We start from the raw sequence: 19664 nt of genomic DNA on the forward strand, positions 1-19664 counted from the left end.
TCACAGTTCACACACAGACTACGGAAAATACAAAGAAAGAGGGGGGTGGAGATGCAGAGATGCTAAGGAGAGAGCTGGATGACAGAGGCACGTAATCTGACCACGCTATCAGGGTTCAGTAGTCAGGATAAGCGTGGTCACTATTATTATTATTATACAGGATTTATAAATCGCCAACAGTTTGTGCAGCACTTTACAATATAAAGGGAGAAAATACAGCAGCAATACAATGTAATACACACAGGGGGACACAGGAATAGGCAAGATCAACCAGGTATTGTAGAACATAGAAAGGGAAATTGACATGGCAAAAGCACTGTGCTACAGTGCCTTGCAAAAGTATTCACCCCCTTGGCTTTTTACCTATTTTGTTACATTACAGCCTTTAGTTCAATGTTTTTTAATCTGAATTATATGTGATGGATCAGAACACAATAGTCTAAGTTGGTGAAGTAAAATTACAAAATTATATACATAAAACTATTTTTTTTAAACTGATAATTGTCATTTGCGTATGTATTCACCCCTTTTGTTATGAAGCCCATAAAAAGCTCTGGTGCAACCAATTATCTTCAGAAGTCACATAATTAGTGAAATGATGTCCACCTGTGTGCAATCTAAGTGTCACATGATCTGTCATTACATATAAACAACTTTTGAAGGACCCCAGAGGCTGCAACACCTAAGCAAGAGGGACCACTAACCAAACACTGCCATGAAGACCAAGGAACTCTCCAAACAAGTAAGACAATGTTGTTGAGAAGTACAAGTCAGGGCTAGGTTATAAAAATATCGAAATCTTTGATGATCCCTAGGAGCACCATCAAATCTATCATAGCCAAATGGAAAGAACATGGCAAAACAGCAAACCTGCCAAGAGACGGCCGCACACCAAAACTCAGACCAGGCAAGGGGGGCATTAATCAGAGAAGAGGCACAGAGACTTAAGGTAACCCTGGAGGAGCTGCAAAGTTCCACAGCAGAGACTGGAGTATATGTACATGGGACGACAATAAGCCATACACTCCATAGAGTTGGGCTTTATGGCAGAGTGGCCAGAAGAAAGCCATTACTTTCAGCAAAAAACAAAATGGCACATTTTGAGTTTGCGAAAAAAATCATGTGGGAGACTCCCAAAATCTATGGAGTAAGGTGCTGTGGTCTGATGAGACTAAAATAGATTTTTTTTGGCCATCAAAGAAAACGCTCTGGTGCAAACCCAACACATCACATCACCCAAAGAACACCATCCCCACAGTGAAACATGGTGTTGGCAGCATCTTGCTGTGTGGATGTTTTTCAGCAGTCGGGACTGGCAAACCGGTCAGAGTTGAGGGAAAGATGGATGGTGCTAAATACAGGGATATTCTTGAGCAAAACCTGTACCACTCTGTGTGTGATTTGAGGCTAGAATGGAGGTTCACCTTCCAGCAGGACAATGACCCCCAAACACACTGCTAAAGCAACACTTAAGTGGCCTAGTGAAAGCCCAGACCTCAATCCAATAGAAAATCTGTGGTCAGACTTAAAGATTGCTGTTCACGAGTGCAAACAATCCAACTTGAAGGAGCTGGAGCAGTTTTGCAAGGAGGAATGGGCAAAAAACCCAGTGGTAAGATGTGGCAAGCTCATAGAGACTTATTCAACGTGTCTTGAAGCTGTGATAGCTGCAAAAAGGTGGCTCTACAAAGTATTGACTTTAGGGGGGTGAATAGTTATGCACATTGACTTTTTATGTTATTTTGTCCTATTTGTTTGCCTCACAATAAAAAAAAAACATCTTTAAAGTTGTAGGCATGTTCTGTAAATGAAATGATGCAAATCCTCAAATCCATGTTAATTCCAGGTTGTGAGGCAACAAAACACGAAAAATGCCAAGGGAATGAAAACTTTTGGAAGGCACTGTATAGCTCATGCCTTAAAAGGGACAGTTCAGTAGGTGCAAGTTTCAAATAGATCTAGTTGGAGCTTACACGGGGCTGGGTAATCTCTCCTTCATCTTTTATCGACAGTGCTGTTGTACCTGAGCAACCAATTACTAGCACTGTCACATGGAATAGGAGTGTTTCACACATACCCCCATAAAGCCTGGCAAGTGGTAGTTTATATCTGTACATATACAATTGTTTTTTAGATCTCTATTTTTTAATTCCTCACTTTGAACTTAGTATTGTGGATAAAATATCATTAATCATTAGTAAAATGCTTCCATAAACCAATGCATATTAACATTCAGTCAGACTATATTATAGACATAACTGCCAAGATAGCTTTGAAAAAAAACTGCTTAAATGTATCCTACTTTTTCATCATCCTCAGTGAATGGGGCTCCTCCTGGGGTTTTGTTAATTGCCTGGGCAACACCGATGATCTCTCCGTCACTGCTGCGTATTGGCATACACAGCAAAGATTTTGTCTTATATCCAGTAAGCTTGTCTATTTCATCACTGAATCGTCTGTCCTACAAAAGACAAAAATATTAATGAACACAATATAGTTTTAAGCAGGTTTCTCTGTTTCAAACAACTATGGTCTCATGTACACAGACACTGTTTAAATAATCCCATCAACTTCAATGGAGTACTGTAGATGACAGTTCAGAGGCTGCGTCCAATGTTTGGATTCCAATCACAGTGGGTCAAACTCAGTTTCTTCTCCCCAAATGTGAGTTTTGCATTCAAAAACATAAATTTAAGTAGTGTTGCGCACAAATATAAAAGGCTACATCAGAAACAAACACCCATCTAGTCCTAATTCAGTCATTGTACTTTTTATTGACAGAATTAAAGAGGAATTCTGGCCAGAATATGTTTGCTAGTTTTAGATTGAAAGGAAAGAATTACATTTATAATATAAAATATTTTTTATAATTTGTTGCTGTTAAGATTCACTCAATTTCTATCCTTTTCGCTATTGCTGCTAGGACAGAAGTGAGAGGAAATGCACAATATAGAGGAGCATGGAGAAAATCTCCCAATGGATGACAGCTTTCAAAGGTGCAATTTCCCCTAATTTTAAGGAAATGTACCCTCCCTTCTTTGTGTCTCAAGGGCAAAAAGTGAGGGGAAAAAAATTCCCATTCGGGACACTGACATCAATACCTGATATAGATTCTGCAACTCCCAAAAATAGGATAAAACCTTTGACCCATCATGCAATACAGATTTACTTCATAACCATATGCTAAATATAAAACATAGCCATAAAAGACTATATCCAGATCCGAACAAAGCACTGTACAAAGAGAAATATTTAGGTTGCCCTTGCTGACCTTCTAAAAATGCTTTTTGCCTAGATGTCTATATTTTTCCAAGTCACAGATTAATGCCCCGTACATACACAGAATTTCTATCGGTAAAATCTTGGATGTTTTTTCTGACGGACTTCCGCTCAATCTTGGCTTGCATACACACGGTCACACAAACGTTTTCTGAACACTCGACCGCCAAGAACGCGGTGACGTACAACACTACAACGAGCCGAGAAAATTAAGTTTAATGCTTCAGAGCATGTGTTGAGTTGTTTCCGAGCATGCGTGGGAATTTTGCACATTGGGATTGGTACAGCTCAATCTTTTGCTGGCGGGAATTCCGCCAATAAAAGTCCGATGGAGCATACACACGTCGGAATTTCCGAACAAAAGCTCACGTCAGACTTTTGCTGGCGGAATTTCTGATCTTGTGTACGGGGCACTAGAAAAAGCTTGCACATGATGAAAGTCAGTATAAAGTTAGAATTTGCATGCTTGTTCAAAGCTAGTAACTCAGATATTACTAAAGTCACTGGATCAGTATGCCACCTTTGGATCCAGTATTTCCATACGTAGAGTTCAGCATTTTTTCTTAGTGCAGGTTTTCTTTAACCACTTAAGGACCGAGCCTCTTTCCGAGATTTGTTGTTTACAAGTTTTGCTAGAAAATTACTTAGAACCCCCAAACATTATACATTTTTTTTTCTAACACCCCTTCTAACACCCTAGAGAATAAAATGGCAGTCGTTGCAACGTTGCATACTTTCTGCCACACCGTATTTGCGCAGCGGTCTTACAAGCGCACCCTTTTGGAGAAAATATACTTTTTTTATATATTTTATATTTATATTGTGAAAGATAATGTTACGCTGAGTAAATTGATACCCAACATGTCACTCTTCAAAATTGTGCCCGCTCGTGGAATGGCAACAAACTTTTACCCTTACAAATCTCCATAGGCGACGTTTAAAAAATTCAACAGGTTGCATGTTTTGAGTTACAGAGGAGGTCTAGGGCTCTCGCTCTACCGATCGCGGCGATATGTCACATGTGTGGTTTGAACACCCTTTTCATATGCGGGCGCTACTCACGTACGCGTTCGCTCCTGCACACGAGCTCAGCGGGACAGGGCGCGTTTAAAAAAAAATTCTTATTTATTTTACCTTTTTTTTATTTTTACAATGTTCTTTTACAAAATACAATTGTGTCACTTTTATTCCCATTACAAGAAATGCAAACAAAAAAATCATGGCAGGGCCTCTTAAATATGAGATCTGGGGGTCAAAAAGATCTCATATTTACACTAAAATGCATTAAAAAAAAATTGTCATTTGAAAAAAAAAATGGCCCCTTAAGAGCTATGGGCGGAAGTGACGTTTTGATGTCGCTTGCACCCTGCAATGGTATGTAGACGGGTAGGGACCATTTTCTCCTCACTCGTCTCCATACCCAGGGAGGAGAAGCATCCGATCACCTCTGCCGCTACCGGAGTGCAGTTGGAGGGGGGCCCTTTCTCGCCACTGATAAAAGTGATCTCGCAGCGAATCTGCCACAGAGACCACTATTAATCAGAAACCGGACCGCCCGCTGAAGAAGAGGATACTGGGGTTATGGCAGCTAGTTGCTGCCATAACAACAATATTCCTCTTTAAAGTGAGGATGTATATTGGTGTGCGTCGGTCCGGAAGTGGTTGAGCTGGCTGTACACCAATAAATTGTAGTAACACAAAGTAATATGTGATGCACTTGTTGCCCTTCCTATTAGTGTCATTAGCAGTCGCCCCCCCCCCCCCCCCAACACACAAGTAGAGTAGCTTGCATCATTTTGTAAAACAGGACATGCGTTGCAGTGTGTTGCATTCCCAAAATTGTGGAGGGACTATTTTTCTTCAGTTATATGGTGTGTTGGCAACCCTTTTAAAAAGAATAGGCTGCCTAGAATGCAGCACCCATTAATGTCTTAAATACTAAATGTTAACAACGCTGCAGGAACGCAAAGCAGCGAAAAAGTGTGAGAAAAACAGAACTAAAAGTTTGGACTAAGTTTATAAACTGAGGGGCAAATAGCTATCTTAAAATCTTAAAGTATCATTAAAATATCATTAAAGTATCATTACACCCACATCATTAAAAACCATCAATAAATGTTGTATTTCATTATGCTGATACTCGCTATTCTGCAAAAAAACAGGTTGATCTTGCTGTTCTCTATCTTCCATCTGTCCAAATCCCCAATAGAGCTGAGGATTTTGTAGAGCAGTCTTGGCAGCTCTGCACATGCTCAGTTTTCAGTCCCTATGCTGAGCATTTCCTTCTTATCACATCTGAGCAGCCCATGTGACTATAGAGCCACACATGTGGGCGTATACACAGTGGTAAATGACAGGCCACTCCCTTCCTCTGCTTCCATGCTCACTAAATAGCTAAACACAATGGGGGTGGGATATTACATGTAGATTAATAGAGGCTTCACCTCCCTCTTATTCTAAGGCACAGGCTGGAGGGGCGTGACACAGCCTATGACTGTCAGAAATCCACCCACACCATATTATAATAATAAAGATTTTATTTTAAATATATATTTGTAAGACACTAATTAGCAAGATACTAATTATTTACTTTTACTCTGTTTTCCAATGGCTGTTTTTTTTTGTTTTGTTTTTTTGTGACTGGTAGCAGAGGACTAGAAGCTCATCCTACTTCTGTTACCCTGCAGACAGGCTGGGAAAGAGTTAGGTCATGACAGCTGTATATTGATTAGTAAAAAAATTACTTTTTTTTAAAATTAAAATAATTACAATGGCATCATCCACATACAGAAAGAGAAGGGATCGTAACTTAAACAGTGTGTGTTTAGTATCACTTTAACGTGTATATAGAACCATTTCTCATTTGATTTTGTATACAGTAGGCAATGGGTTAGGTCCCTAGTTTTTTTTTGTTTTTGTTTTTTTTGCTGTGTCCCTTTTGGGAAGCTTTTCCTTCATGTCACGTCCTAGACAAATACTGCTTCAAAGCAAGGGGATACCCCCTCTTAAACAATGGTCACCTAAACAGGTTTCCTCAGTGGAAGATTTCCCCTCACCTCCGGTTCCTGTGACAAATAAAAACATTTTGGACTACATCTCATATCGTTTTCACAGGGCCAAGATAAAAAACCGACAAAGGTCCTAACCCTTTGAATCTATGCAATAGATTGAAAAATATTGGCTTTATATACACTTTCAGATTTCATTTTTGCACACAGGAAACATCTGAATCTGATTCTGAGTTATAAATATGAGAAATGATGGAAGTTTTAAAAAAAAGAAAAAAGATAAGCGTCTTTGGTTGTTTGCCATCTGTATGCCATCAATACAAAAAGACAAGTGTTCTGACGGCAGCCAGGAAGAAGTCTGACAGTCCAATCACATTTTATGTCATTTCTGACAGCTTTTCCCACTCAGTGGGTACATAGGCATGCAGAATAACTGGCACTCTTTATCCTACATAAGTGAAACTACTTATAACCAGTGGGGTAGCATTTACAAAATAATGCATATCTAGGGTTGCCACCTTTTCTTCAAGTCAAACCCGAACACTTTAGCTGCATTTTTTTTTTTTAATAGTATAAACTATACATATATTTTGCTATTAGATAAAATTTCTAATCATATGAAGTTAAGAACAAGAGTCCCCCTTTACATCTGAACTTGCAGAGTTCCCTTACACTGTAAGGGGGGACTCTGCAGACTCTGATGTAAGGGAGAACTCTGGGGACTCTGACCTAAGGGATGCTCTTGGAACCCATATTTAAGGGGATACTGAGTACTCTGATGTACAGAGAAGACTCTGATGTAAGGGGAAACACTGTGGCCTCCAGTGTAAAGGGGAACTCTGATGTAAGGGGTGCTCTGAGAACCCTGATTTACCTTAGTGTACTCACTCAGAGGCAGGAGAGGGAAGGGGGAGAGTTCAGTCACAGACAGGGATGGATGGTGAGCTCACTCACCCCTTGGCAGTCAGCACCTCTCATCCAGATGTAGCTGAGACTGCTGGATTTCACATTTCCGGCCCCAACTTACTTTCCTATTCTAAGGCACATCCCTGGCGATTGAAGTGTGGGCAGACACAGAGGGGTAGGGGTGGGAGGGAAGAGGAGCAGATCGAGCCCTCTCATGTCTCCTGTCTGTGTGTGTGTTTGGTGGGATTGTTAGTGCTGGCTTTGGGCAGTGTGAAAGAGAGTGTAATAGACACTCTCAGCCTAGACAACTGCAGCCAGCAACTCTGCTGGAAAGCCATAGTCCAGTCTAAATAATGATTGCAAACCCGAACTGTCCGGGTGAATCCTGGACAGGTGGCAACCCTATGCATATCACAATAATTTGGACATATGTTTTAACATAAGATGGAATGATGGCCTGACCCTCTTATTATGTCTTGTGAAGCTTAAAAAGAAAGAAGTAACAGTCTACATCAACATAGATGTTAAATATTCATTGGTTAACATTCCTTTTTTTAAGTTATATTACAGTTGTGTTTAACCACATTCAAGCTAATAAAGTTTTACAGTTTATGTTCAAGGACAAAAATACACAAGAAAATAATTTCAACACAGTACATAATGCTACCTAAAGTGTTGATGGACTATCTCGGTACTGATACAATGACAAAATTAATGTAATAGAAATCTAATTTTAATACATATAAAACATACAAAGATATAAAAAAAATACACCACAAATAACTACGAACGGGTTCCCCCGTAGAGTTTCTATTGGAGTGGAGTATAGGTTGTTTCCTCATGGTGGAACTCTTTCCTCAAAGAGTTACACCATGCCAGGACTTGGATTGTGGAGAACGGCATGTGCAAATGTTACTGAATGCAATACAATTAAGACAAAGTTTTATTAGACATACATTTCAAAGTGACAGTCCTGATCATTCCAACGTCACTCTAATAACTGTTTGTCTTATGTGTGATTGACTAAATAACAATGTTTCTTGGGAGAGAAGCAGTAGCAGCTCTGTTGAAGAACATGACATACAAGTTCAATATTTAAGGAAATGGTGTATCTACTGTACAATGCAGCTAATTTGCTCAACAAATCTTTCTATTTGCTTGTAAGCAGAAGCTGCCAACAAGACAACTGTCCCCATCATCAACATTCACAATCTTTGCTGAGACGTCGACTAGAGGAAAATCTTTTAGACTGGAGCTCAAAATGAATGGTGCACCGACTAAGGAACCATTCCCTCAGGTCTGGATGATGTCATCTCCCTCTGTAATCAGATCGATATTCGCTTCCAGGAGAGGACCCTAGAGAAAAGGAGCCAGTACTCCATGGTCCTTAGCCAGCCCAAGCTCCCCTCTCCTCGAAGCGTGCAGCATCCCTCGCTAGCTGTGGAACCTATGCAGCTGGTCTGGACTAGGTTACCCCCTGAAGAGCGTGTTAGGTGCAGAGAATAAGTACCCCCAGTTCCCTGAGAGACAAACGCTAACATTCCTCATCAAGCACTGATATTACCATATTTCCAGCCTCATGTTGACCTGTACGAGTCTACTACTGGGACCTATTTTGGGGATCCTAGTGAGGGAACTCTCAAGCCTTGAGGACTTGCCTTTTATTTGGTGATTTTCTTCATTCTGGATCTGTGTCCCCATATTTGCTGAGCACCATCCTAACAATCTTTTTAACAAATATTCGATTCCATGAATTTAGTACTGAGTATCTCCAACTATCATCTCCTTCATGCCCCTGAAGAAAGAATTTACCATGAATCTCCCGAAATGCGTCGGTCCATAGGAGAAGTGCTTTTTACTCACATACTATATATGGATATTATATACGGTACTACTTTGTGTACGGTTCTTGTCTTTGACCATGAAACTGTTTTATGAAATAATAAATGTTTCTATGTTTCGAAAATACTGTGTTTTGAAAAGTTTGCCCTTAAAGTCCCTTAGTACTGGGGGATACTCATTCTCTTCAAATATACAATATATTTGTGATCGTGGAAACAACAAATGGAGTTCTTTTATTCTCCATAATGGTTCTCCTAAGATAATTTTGTGTTTCTATATGCTCTCTCCGTACCAGGAAACGCGGGTCTAATATATCTGGAAGGTGGCGTATTAGACCCAGGAACATAACCTTCATCACCCCATCTCCTCCTTTCTGTGCTCCTCCATGTCAAAGCTTCCCTTCATGTGGTTGCGGCCTACCTGTATTCTGGAGCCGCTGACAATTTCATTCACTGGGGAACTGCGTCTTCCATGAAAACTCCTCTTTTACCTCTCACCACTCTGCTGGTGGTCTTGGCGATTGATGCAACTGTTCTTCCTGAGGGGCCCATCCGCTTCCAGACCCTCCCTGTCAAGATGTCTATAGGGGTACTCCACCAGGAGTGGATATCCTTTCCTGTGCTACCTAAAGCCTGAACCCCCATTGTATTGGGCATTACTTGGTTACAGCTCCATTCTCCACACATTGACTGGTCTATTGGGCAGATCATGGCTTTGGGTCCCTTTTTTTCACATCCTGTCTACTCAAGGTTATCCCAAAGGAGAGAATTCCTGTGGCCACCACATCAGTATCTCTTGCTCGTCCTGCTGCATATAGCGAGTTCCGGGATGTTTTCTGAAAAAGATCGACTGAGGTACTTCCTCCTCACAGGCCTTTTGACTGTGCATTTGACCTTCTTCCTAGAGCAACCCTGCCCAGGGGCCAGACCTATCCCTTGCCATTCCAGAGACCCAGGTCATGTCTGAGTATGTTGCGGAAAATCTAAAGAGAGGGTTCATTCGGAATTCCTTATCACCTGCGGGAGCAGGGTTCTTTTTTGTAGCCAAGAAGGATGGGACCTTAAGACTCTGCATTGATTATAGAGGCTTAAATGCTCTGACGACCAAAAACTGATACTCTTACCCTTAATATCTGAACTGTTCAACAGACTGAAACGTGCTTCCATTTTCGCTAAGTTGGATCTCAGGGGTGCATACAATCTGATCCGGTTACGGGGGGTGATGAATGGTAACCGGCATTTAACACTAGAGATGGGCATTATAAATACTTGTTTATGCCCTTGGTCTGTGTAATGCCCCAGCTGTGTTCCACAACTTTGTCAACGAGATCTTCAGGGATCTGCTTTATCAATTTGTTGTCATGTCAGGATTGTACTTCAGCGCCTTCGAGAAAATAGTCTGTATGCCAAGCTGCAGAAATGTTATTTTGAATGTTCTGAGGTTCTATTTTTGGGATGCTTTGTCTCTAGTTTGGATCTTCGTATGGATCCTGGAATGATCTTGGCCGTTACTGACTGGCCTCAGGGCCACACATCGCTTTCTTGGGTTCACCAATTATTACAGGCAGTGCATTTGGAATTACTCTTCTATTGCTGCGCCTATTATAGCCTTGACCAAGAAGGGTGCGAATGTGAAGGAGTGGCCCCCTGAAGCTGTCTCTGCGTTTCGTGACTTGAAGCAGGCCTTTGTTTCTGGACCTTTTTTGAGGTGACCTAACCCTGTGGATCAATTTTTCTATTACATACAAACCTGGTTCCTGCAACAGTCGGGCTCATGCACTCTCTGGGTATTTTCACATTCAGGATGAGGAGCCCACCTCCAAATCTGAGTCGATCATTACTACCTTATGTATTCTTGCCTATTCTACAATGGACTCAAAAATTCCTCCTGGCAAGATCTTCATTCCAAACAAGTTAGGAACGAAGATGCTTCGTTGGGGTTATGATTCCAATGTGGCAGGTTATGCTGGGGCCGTCCGACCTTTCTTCCTCATCAGCCACCTCTACTGGTGGCCTACTTTTCATTCTGATGTTAAAGATTATGTTAAGGCTTGTCATGTCTGTGGCCAGTTTAAATTCTCCATGAAAGCTCCTGCTGGCCTTCTCATGTCTTTGCCCTTTCCTAAGGAGGACTGGTCTCACATCGCCATGCACTTTATCACTGATCTTCCACTTTTTGAGAAGAATACGGTCATTTGGGTGGTAATTGATTGATTCTCCAAGATGGCTCATTTTATTTCTCTTCCTGGTCTCCCTTCTGCTCCTGCCTTGGTCCCCATTTTGTTTGATTTTCCGCCTCCATGCAGGTTCTTCCCATGTTGTTTCGGACAGGGGTGTTCAGTTCACTTCTCGCTTACCTTGGATTTTATCTCTTCTTACCATCCTCAATCCAGTGGTCATACTGAGAGTAGGAGTTAGAGGTCTTTCTCTGTACCTTAGTCTCGGCTCATCACGATGATTGATCATCACTACTCCTGTGGGGAGAGTTCTCTCACAATATTCATGTTAACGTCAGTTCTCAGAAGACACCCTTTGTCACAGTTTATGGAAGACATACTCAGCTCCCTCTTCCTATGACCTGTTCTCCTGACATCCCAGCTTTGGCTGCTATTCAGGAATCATTCAATTCCATGTGGGTTGACATTCATGATTCCCTCCAGACAACTGCTAACAAATTCAAGAGTTTTGCTGAACGTCGCAGGCATAAGCCGCCTCCTCTACAGCCAGGAGACAAAGTCTGGCTTTCCACCAGAAACATGAGACTCTGGGTTCTTTCTCTGAAACTTGCCCAAAGATTCATTGGTCCTTACACTATAATTTCAAACCTGAATTCTGTTTGTTTTAAACTCCAGATCCCTAAAAGCCTCAGGGTCTCCAACTCCTTTCATGTATCCCTTCTGAAACCTTTTGTTCTCAATAAGTTTTCTCATTCTTTCCCTACCTAGGCTCTGGTCTTTGAGGATGACCAAGAGTACGAGGTTAGTAACATTTTGGATTCTCGCTTCTGGAAGGGTGTTCTTCAATATCTTGTGGATTGGAAAGGTTTTGGTCTTGAGGAGAGGTCTTGGATTCATGCATCTGAAATCTGTGTACCTTGTTTTCTGAGAGTTCCATTTGAAGTTCCCCTCCAAGCCTGGTCCCAAGAGGGTGAGGGGGAGGTCTTGTAAGAGGGAGGGTACTGTCATGAATCGGCAGTAATGGTTTATGCTCTGACTATCTGCTTACCTTTTAGGTCTGTGTCTCAGCCTTAAGAGACCGTGCCCCCACACCTAGGCATTTAAGTCTGAGCTCTCAGCATAGCTCCACCCCAGCCTCTCAACAGGAAACCCTATTTAACCCTACACTACAAGCCAGCTTTGCCAAAGCAACAGTTGTGTCTAGGATTCTGTGTGGTGTCCTGCTGTATGAAAGGAGACATCACCCCACACAAGCAGGCTGGTGCTGACCGCCGCTGTTTGTTCATGCTGACATTAAGCTGCCTAGATGTAAGTGTTTACTTGTTTTAATAAATGGTTTTATAAATGTAATGCACCATGGAGGCTTTCCTCTTCTCTTCATATATTGGGAATAACTTCCACTAGATCTCCAAACATTGGCTATCATGGAGTCATTATCTTGAATATCTGTGAATTAAAACCTCTTCCTCAACCCTGCCATGGAGTGCTCTGGATTTTAAACACGTGAATGTGAGCTCTATTATCTGAGATCCACTATCTATGGTAAGAGGCATGTGCATGTGGGGAGGGGGTCTGTCTGGGCACTGTGTTTATTTGGATTGCTTTAGTAACTTTTGGCACCATTGAATTATCCATATTTCACATTATTGGGTTTTCACTCAGTTAATCCCCTTTCAAAGGGGTCTTTTTGGACTTATTTATAGACACATTTTTTGTTTAACCACTTAAGCCCCGGACCATTTTCCAGCTAAAGGACCAAGTCCCTTTTTGCGATTCAGCACTGCGTCACAATTATCTGAAGTCATTTAGAGTTTGCCACAAGATATCGCAACTTGTTTTAATTACTGCTTAATAGAACTTTATTAGTAGACAGCTATTTGCCAATCTATAGTGCTGAGATCCTGTGAGTTCTTATAGCAGTTAATAAATCAAAGAGTTTAAAATGATGATGGACACTTCTCAGCATTTTACCACACAGAAATGTGGATGACTGGAACCAAGAAGGACCACACACCCATCTGACATTTGAGGGTACAGACTTATGATTATGATTATAGATTATGATCAGAAGACAGTCCTGAATATTAGTGTAATCGTCTTGAAAATTTGAATGTGAAGTTAAAACACTATAAATGCCTTTAAATCCAAGTGGTGCACTGAAATACATGTCAGAGTACTGTCAAATATATATTTGACAAGTCCTGCTTATCTATTGGCCTAGACTATCATTAGTAGGCTTGCAGAATAATTATATTTTTTTTAAAAAGTTAAACTTTTCACTCAAAAAGTGAAAAAAAAAGCGTAGTGTGAAAACACAGACATCAATGCTGGATAGGATATTGTCAAAATATAATCTTAATCCTTGGTAGCAAAGTATAAAAATGTAATTCAAATTCCTCAACAACAAGTTATCATCCCAATCCTTGGCAGCTCAACAGAACAAATATAATCCAAATCCCTGGTAACTAAGTGAAGAAATAAAATAACCAACCCCAAGAGATTCAGTGGAAAAAGACATAGAGTACTGTAAAATTTAGTGAACTACTTTGGTATTCTTGATAGCACTTCAACAGTAGATAACAATATGTGGATGTCGATGTTGAATAAAAGATTCATGGTTGTACATTTCAGGAACGCCATCTATAGACAACATAAAGCTGTGTACAATACCTTTTAATTTATCAGCATATGATTTGTGTCTAAAAAAAATTGGTGAATGGTCTGGTATCTCTAGAGCAACATGGGCCAGGTGCACACGAATGCACATGGCTATCCAGAGACACATCGAGAAGAGCCACCTAGCGTGGCGTACCTGTGACCATCAAGGTAAACCTGCTGTGGGCAGTCGAACATAGTGTGAGAGGTAGGGTCACAGTGCAATGGAGCAACAAGTGAACGTCAAGTTCTGCTACAAATTCGGGAAAACGGCAACAGAGACGCATGAAATTTTGGTGCAAGTGTACAGGATGGAAACTGTGAGCAGAAAATGTGTTTGCGACTGGTTCAAATGCTTTCACGATGGGAAGGAAACGACATGATTGAGTGAGTGTGACAAATGCTGGCACAAGATTGGCGACTGACTCTATGATTGATGGCAGAGGAATTGAGCATTAGCAAGGACACCATGCACACTATTGTACGTGAAAATGTGGGTAGATCTGTTCCTGGTTTGTGCTGCACAAGCTAACAGACAAACAGAAGGCAAAACGGGTGTGCCTGCATACTGTGCGATCAGCGTGCACCAATTCTTGGCTCAGTGTAGCGTACCTGTTCTCGATTATCCATCATACTCCCCTGATCTGGCGTCTGCAGACTTTTTTACTGTTACCCCGCCTGAAGAGCATCATGAAAGGGGCACATTTTGCTGACATATCGGCAATCCAAGAATGCGTGACGGCAGTTCTGCGACCGATTCCTAAAGAGGCCTTTGCTGACAGTTTCTAGAAGATTTATGAACTTTACCAAAAGTGTGTTGTGAAGGATGGCGATTATTTGGAAGGCCAATAAAGGTAATTTGTATGTTCTGTTTTGTTTGTTTTCTGATACCATTCACCAAACTTTTTTGACACACCTCGTATATGTTTATATATGTGACACTGCAGAATTTAGCAAACACCCTGGCACACCAATATCAAGAGAGGTTGAGTCTGCACAATGCTTTAAAATAAGTTAACTTTGTATTTAACATTTCATTTTTCAGCATTAAAATCTATTAACTCGTTAAACAACGGATATCTTATTTTAACATATATTATTTTATTAACTTTACCAGTGCCTTAATGATGTATTCTGGCCCGGTTACTGATGCTCATCAAATAAGTGGAGGCGTTTACATTGTATTCCTACATTGATAATTATAGTGTACAGGCTCACGACTATTCGGTTGCTAAGACATTTAAAATGCCTTCATTTAAAAAATCTAAATTTGATCATGATTAGATTGGCTGTTCATAATCAGAATAATGCACATTTAGCTGCTAAGTAGGTGCTTTGTAAAAAAAATACAGATAGATAGATTGAGAACTATACTATAGATAGATAGATAGATAGATAGATAGATAGATAGATAGATAGATAGATAGATAGATAGATAGATTGATTGAGACCTATACTATAGATAGATAGATAGATAGATAGATAGATAGATAGATAGATAGACAGATAGATAGACAGATAGATAGACAGATAGATAGACAGATAGATAGACAGATAGATAGACAGATAGATAGATTTTGTAGATATAGGCAGATACTGTAGATAGATATTTTAAAACTCCTACTAAATTGTATTTTAAATAGTTTTTATTAACATACTTTTATATCGCATATAAATATTGAAAATCACTGGAAGTAGGAAAACATACATTTCTATTACAAGGTTCAAAATTAATAAAATCAATTTTCATTGACATAGCTTCAAAATCAGTGGCAGTTGGCAACTCTGATATACATGCAGATTGAAAACTGCTCCGTTATCCCATATAGAAAAGTCCCAAATCATATTAAAATTTATGAAAATATTTTTTTTTCAGTTTTGGATGGAACGAAGAATCCCCATACATATATTGAAACGCGTTGGATACTCCCACTACCCATCATCATTCATTCACCTTATGGATGGTATTCTATGTGTAGTGGGGTGATGCCATTTGTGATATATTCTGTAATATGATACATGTACATGAGTGTAATTGTTTTTTGTTTGGGTTTCTTTCTGAAAAATGTTTTTATCATGTCTAAATTGTACTAATATATTTTCAACTTTTTTATGAAAATACAGACTTTATTGTTTTTTAATTGCCTTTAAAATATCATTCGTGAGGTATTTCGTATTTAATATTTCCTATATAATAGGGATGATGGCAATCTACATGTCAACCTGCATGAGTCTAAGCCCTTGTACACACGGTCGGACATTCCGACAACAAAATCCGTCAGATTTTGTCCGACGGATTTTGCCCGAAACTTGTGTTGCATACATACAGTCGGACAAAGTTGTCAGATAATCCGATCGTTCAGAACGTGGTGACGTTATTTCGTTACGACGGGACTACGTTCAGGCTAGTAGCCAATAGCTTTGGTCTAGGAATTTGATCTGAGCATGCGTGGCACTTTGTCCGATCGGAATTCTCTACAAACGATAGGACAAAGTCCCATCGGACCATGTTGTTGGAAATTTTTATAGCCCAGCTCTAAAACTTTGTCGGTAGGATATTCCGACGGAAACAGTCCGATGGAGCACACACATGGTCAGATTATCCGATAACACGGTCCGATCGGACATTTTCTGTCGGAATGTATGACCGTGTGTACAAGGGCTTATTCTTCATATATTTCTTCAAATACATTCAGCTTAAGACCCCTTTCACACTGCCAGCATTTTTTAGGCGCTACATCGCTAAAAATGGCGCCAAAGCTGCTCCATGCACTCCAGTGTGAAAGCCTGAGGGATTTCACGCTGGATCGGTGTGCCGGCAGGGTGTCACAAAAAGTCCTGCCAGCAGCTTCTTTGGAGCAGTAAAGGAGCGGTGAACTCACTGCTCCTCCACCGCTGCTCCCCATTGAAATCAATGGGGCAGCACTGCGATACCATCAGCAAAACGGCGCTCTGGCGGAATTTTGCAGGCAGATTGAACTCCATTTCTGCTGCTAGCGAGGGGTTAAAACCGCCCTGCTAGTGGCCAAATAGCGTCCCTAAAACTACGGTAAAGCAGCGCTAAAAATAGCGCTGCTTTACCGCGGCTTGATGTGAAAGTGCTGTAAATGTGTCTGCTATAGACAAAGTGCTGCCAATACCTGTATGTCATATTGACCTGACAGTCGGGGAGGGGAGTACACACACTCCAAGTGGCTACAGCCACCAGGAGTGTGTTCATATCTAACAAGCCGGTGTCTGGCTGCCAGATGCAAGCAGTCCAGCGCCTCTACAGGCACCGGATTACTAACACACGCACTTGGTAATGCCCCCCACACACGTGCGCCCCCCCGGCCATGTATCCCAGGCTCCATTTGTCCATCTGTGGGTCTGGGAGGGGGGGTGGTAGCTGAGCGGACATGCATCCACTCTCCTCCCCTTCTTATTGCTGACCCCGAAAGCAGCGTGAAAAATTTCACTTCTAGGTTCCTGTGTCAGTTTCCCGGCCAGCATGGCCAGAAAAGAATGTGATGCGGTGGATCTGCACTGCATTAGATTCAGTGGAGTACAAGGGAGACATACAGGGTCTGTTAGACCCTGGATATCTTGTTAAAGAGAACCTGTCACCCAAAAATCCCCCCTAAAAAAAATGCTTGAGCCCCCCCCTCTCCCCACCCCAACAAGAAGGTAAACGCAATTGTCCGGGGCACCTATGAATGAAAACATGGATTGAGATACACATGTTACCGTATATACTCGAGTATTGGCCGACCCGAGTATAAGCCGAGGCCCCCAATTTACCCCAAAAAAACTGGGAAACTTATTGACTCGTGTATAAGCCGAGGGTGAGACATCCCTGTGTCCCGTCCATCCCTGTGTCCCGTCCGTCCCTGTGTCCCGTCCGTGTGTCCCGTCCGTGTGTCCCGTCCGTGTGTCCCGTCCGTGTGTCCCGTCCGTGTGTCCCGTCCCTGTGTCCCGTCCCTGTGTCCCGTCCGTCCCTGTGTCCCGTCCCTGTGTCCCGTCCGTCCCTGTGTCCCGTCCCTGTGTCCCGTCCGTCCCTGTGTCCCGTCCCTGTGTCCCGTCCGTCCCTGTGTCCCGTCCCTGTGTCCTGTCCGTCCCTGTGTCCCGTCCGTCCCTGTGTCCCGTCCGTCCCTGTGTCCCGTCCGTCCCTGTGTCCCGTCCGTCGCTGTGCTGTGCTGTCCGTCCATCCCTGCCTACCTGTGCCAATCTGCAGCCTCTGTGTGCCACGCTCTCCTCCTGGCAGACGGCGGCCATTCCTCTGTTCAAAAGCCGCGCCTCCCTCTCTGTGATAGGCGGAACACTCAATTTCCCAGCAGTCAGTGTTCTGTCTATCACGGACATCCTCTCATCCTCGTCCATAGTATGAGAATGAGTGGATGTCCGTGATAGGCGGAACACTGACTGCTGGGAAATTGAGTGTTCCGCCTATCACAGAGAGGGAGGCGCGGCTTTTGAATAGTAGAATGGCCGCCGTCTGTCTGCTCGACACGCTGATCGGGCAGGCAGACAGCGATGACTCGAGTATAAGCCGAGGGGGGGCACTTTCAGCCTCAAAAAAGAGGCTGAAAATCTCGGCTTATACTCGAGTATATACGGTACATATTATTGCACACACCAGAGTGAGAGTAATATTTCTACAACCAGACCTCATATCTAACGCTAAACTGGTGACCTATAGGAGGCTTTTAGAGCATCGCCTATGGAAAATATAGGGTACAGAGGTTTGTCACCATGTATGGGCACAAACAAATTTGGGTCAAATATGTTGGGTATCTATTTACTCAGTGAAAACTTGTCTTTTATATTTCACCAAAACTGGGTATTTCATTGCATTTATGTTCCCCAAAATTAAACTTAGTGTATTTTATACTGAAATGTTGTGTTTCCTATAACTTTGCGGGAATATTGTGTGATATACAGTGGTGTGAAAAAGTGTTTGCCCCCTTCCTCATTTCCTGTTCCTTTGCATGTTTGTCACACTTAAGTGTTTCGGAACATCAAACCAATTTAAACAATAGTCAAGGACAACACAAGTAAACACAAAATGCAATTTGTAAATGAAGGTGTTTATTATTAAAGGTGAAAAAAAATCCAAACCATCATGGCCCTGTGTGAAAAAGTGATTGCCCCCCTTGTTAAAACATACTATAACTGTGGTTGTCCACACCTGAGTTCAATTTCTCTAGCCACACCCAGGCCTGATTATTGCCACACCTGTTCACAATCAAGGCATCACTTAAATAGGAGCTGCTTGACACAGTAAGGTCCACCAGAAGATCCTTAAATGCTACACATCATGCCGAGACCCAAAGAAATTCAGGAACAATTGAGAAAGAAAGTAATTGAGATCTATCAGTCTGGAAAGGGTTATAAAGCCATTTCCAAAGCTTTGGGAATCCAGCGAACCACAGTGAGAGCCATTATCCACAAATGGCGAAGACATGGAACAGTGGTGAACCTTCCCAGGAGTGGCCGGCCGCCCAAAATTACCCCAAGAGCGCAGCGACGACTCATCCAAGAGGTTACAAAAGACCCCACAACAACATCCAAGGAACTGCAGGCCTCACTTGCCTCAGTTAAGGTCAGCGTTCATGCCTCCACCATCAGGAAAAGACTGGGCAAAAATGGCCTGCATGGCAGAGTTCCAAGGAGAAAACCACTGCTGAGCAAAAAGAACATCAAAGCTCGTCTCAATTTCTCCACAACACATCTTGATGATCCCCAAGACTTTTGGGACAACATTCTGTGGACCGATGAGACAAAAGTGGAACTCTTTGGAAGGTGTGTGTCCAAGTATA

The 19664-nt window shown here is 41.9% G+C and overlaps 1 protein-coding gene across 1 annotated transcript in view; it reads right to left on the bottom strand.

Moving 5' to 3' along the window:
* PDE11A (phosphodiesterase 11A) overlaps positions 1-19664 on the bottom strand; it is an 899055-nt gene that overhangs the window by 711586 nt on the left and 167805 nt on the right. The window contains exon 2 of the mRNA XM_077448090.1: positions 2303-2461. Coding sequence (XP_077304216.1) covers positions 2303-2461 — 159 coding nt within the window. The remainder of the gene's footprint in view (positions 1-2302; positions 2462-19664) is intronic.

Source organism: Lithobates pipiens, unplaced genomic scaffold (genome assembly GCF_037356315.1).
Source record: "Lithobates pipiens isolate NorthernLeopardFrog02 unplaced genomic scaffold, aLitPip1_a1.2 Scaffold_22, whole genome shotgun sequence".
In the NCBI taxonomy this organism is placed as follows: domain Eukaryota; kingdom Metazoa; phylum Chordata; class Amphibia; order Anura; family Ranidae; genus Lithobates; species Lithobates pipiens.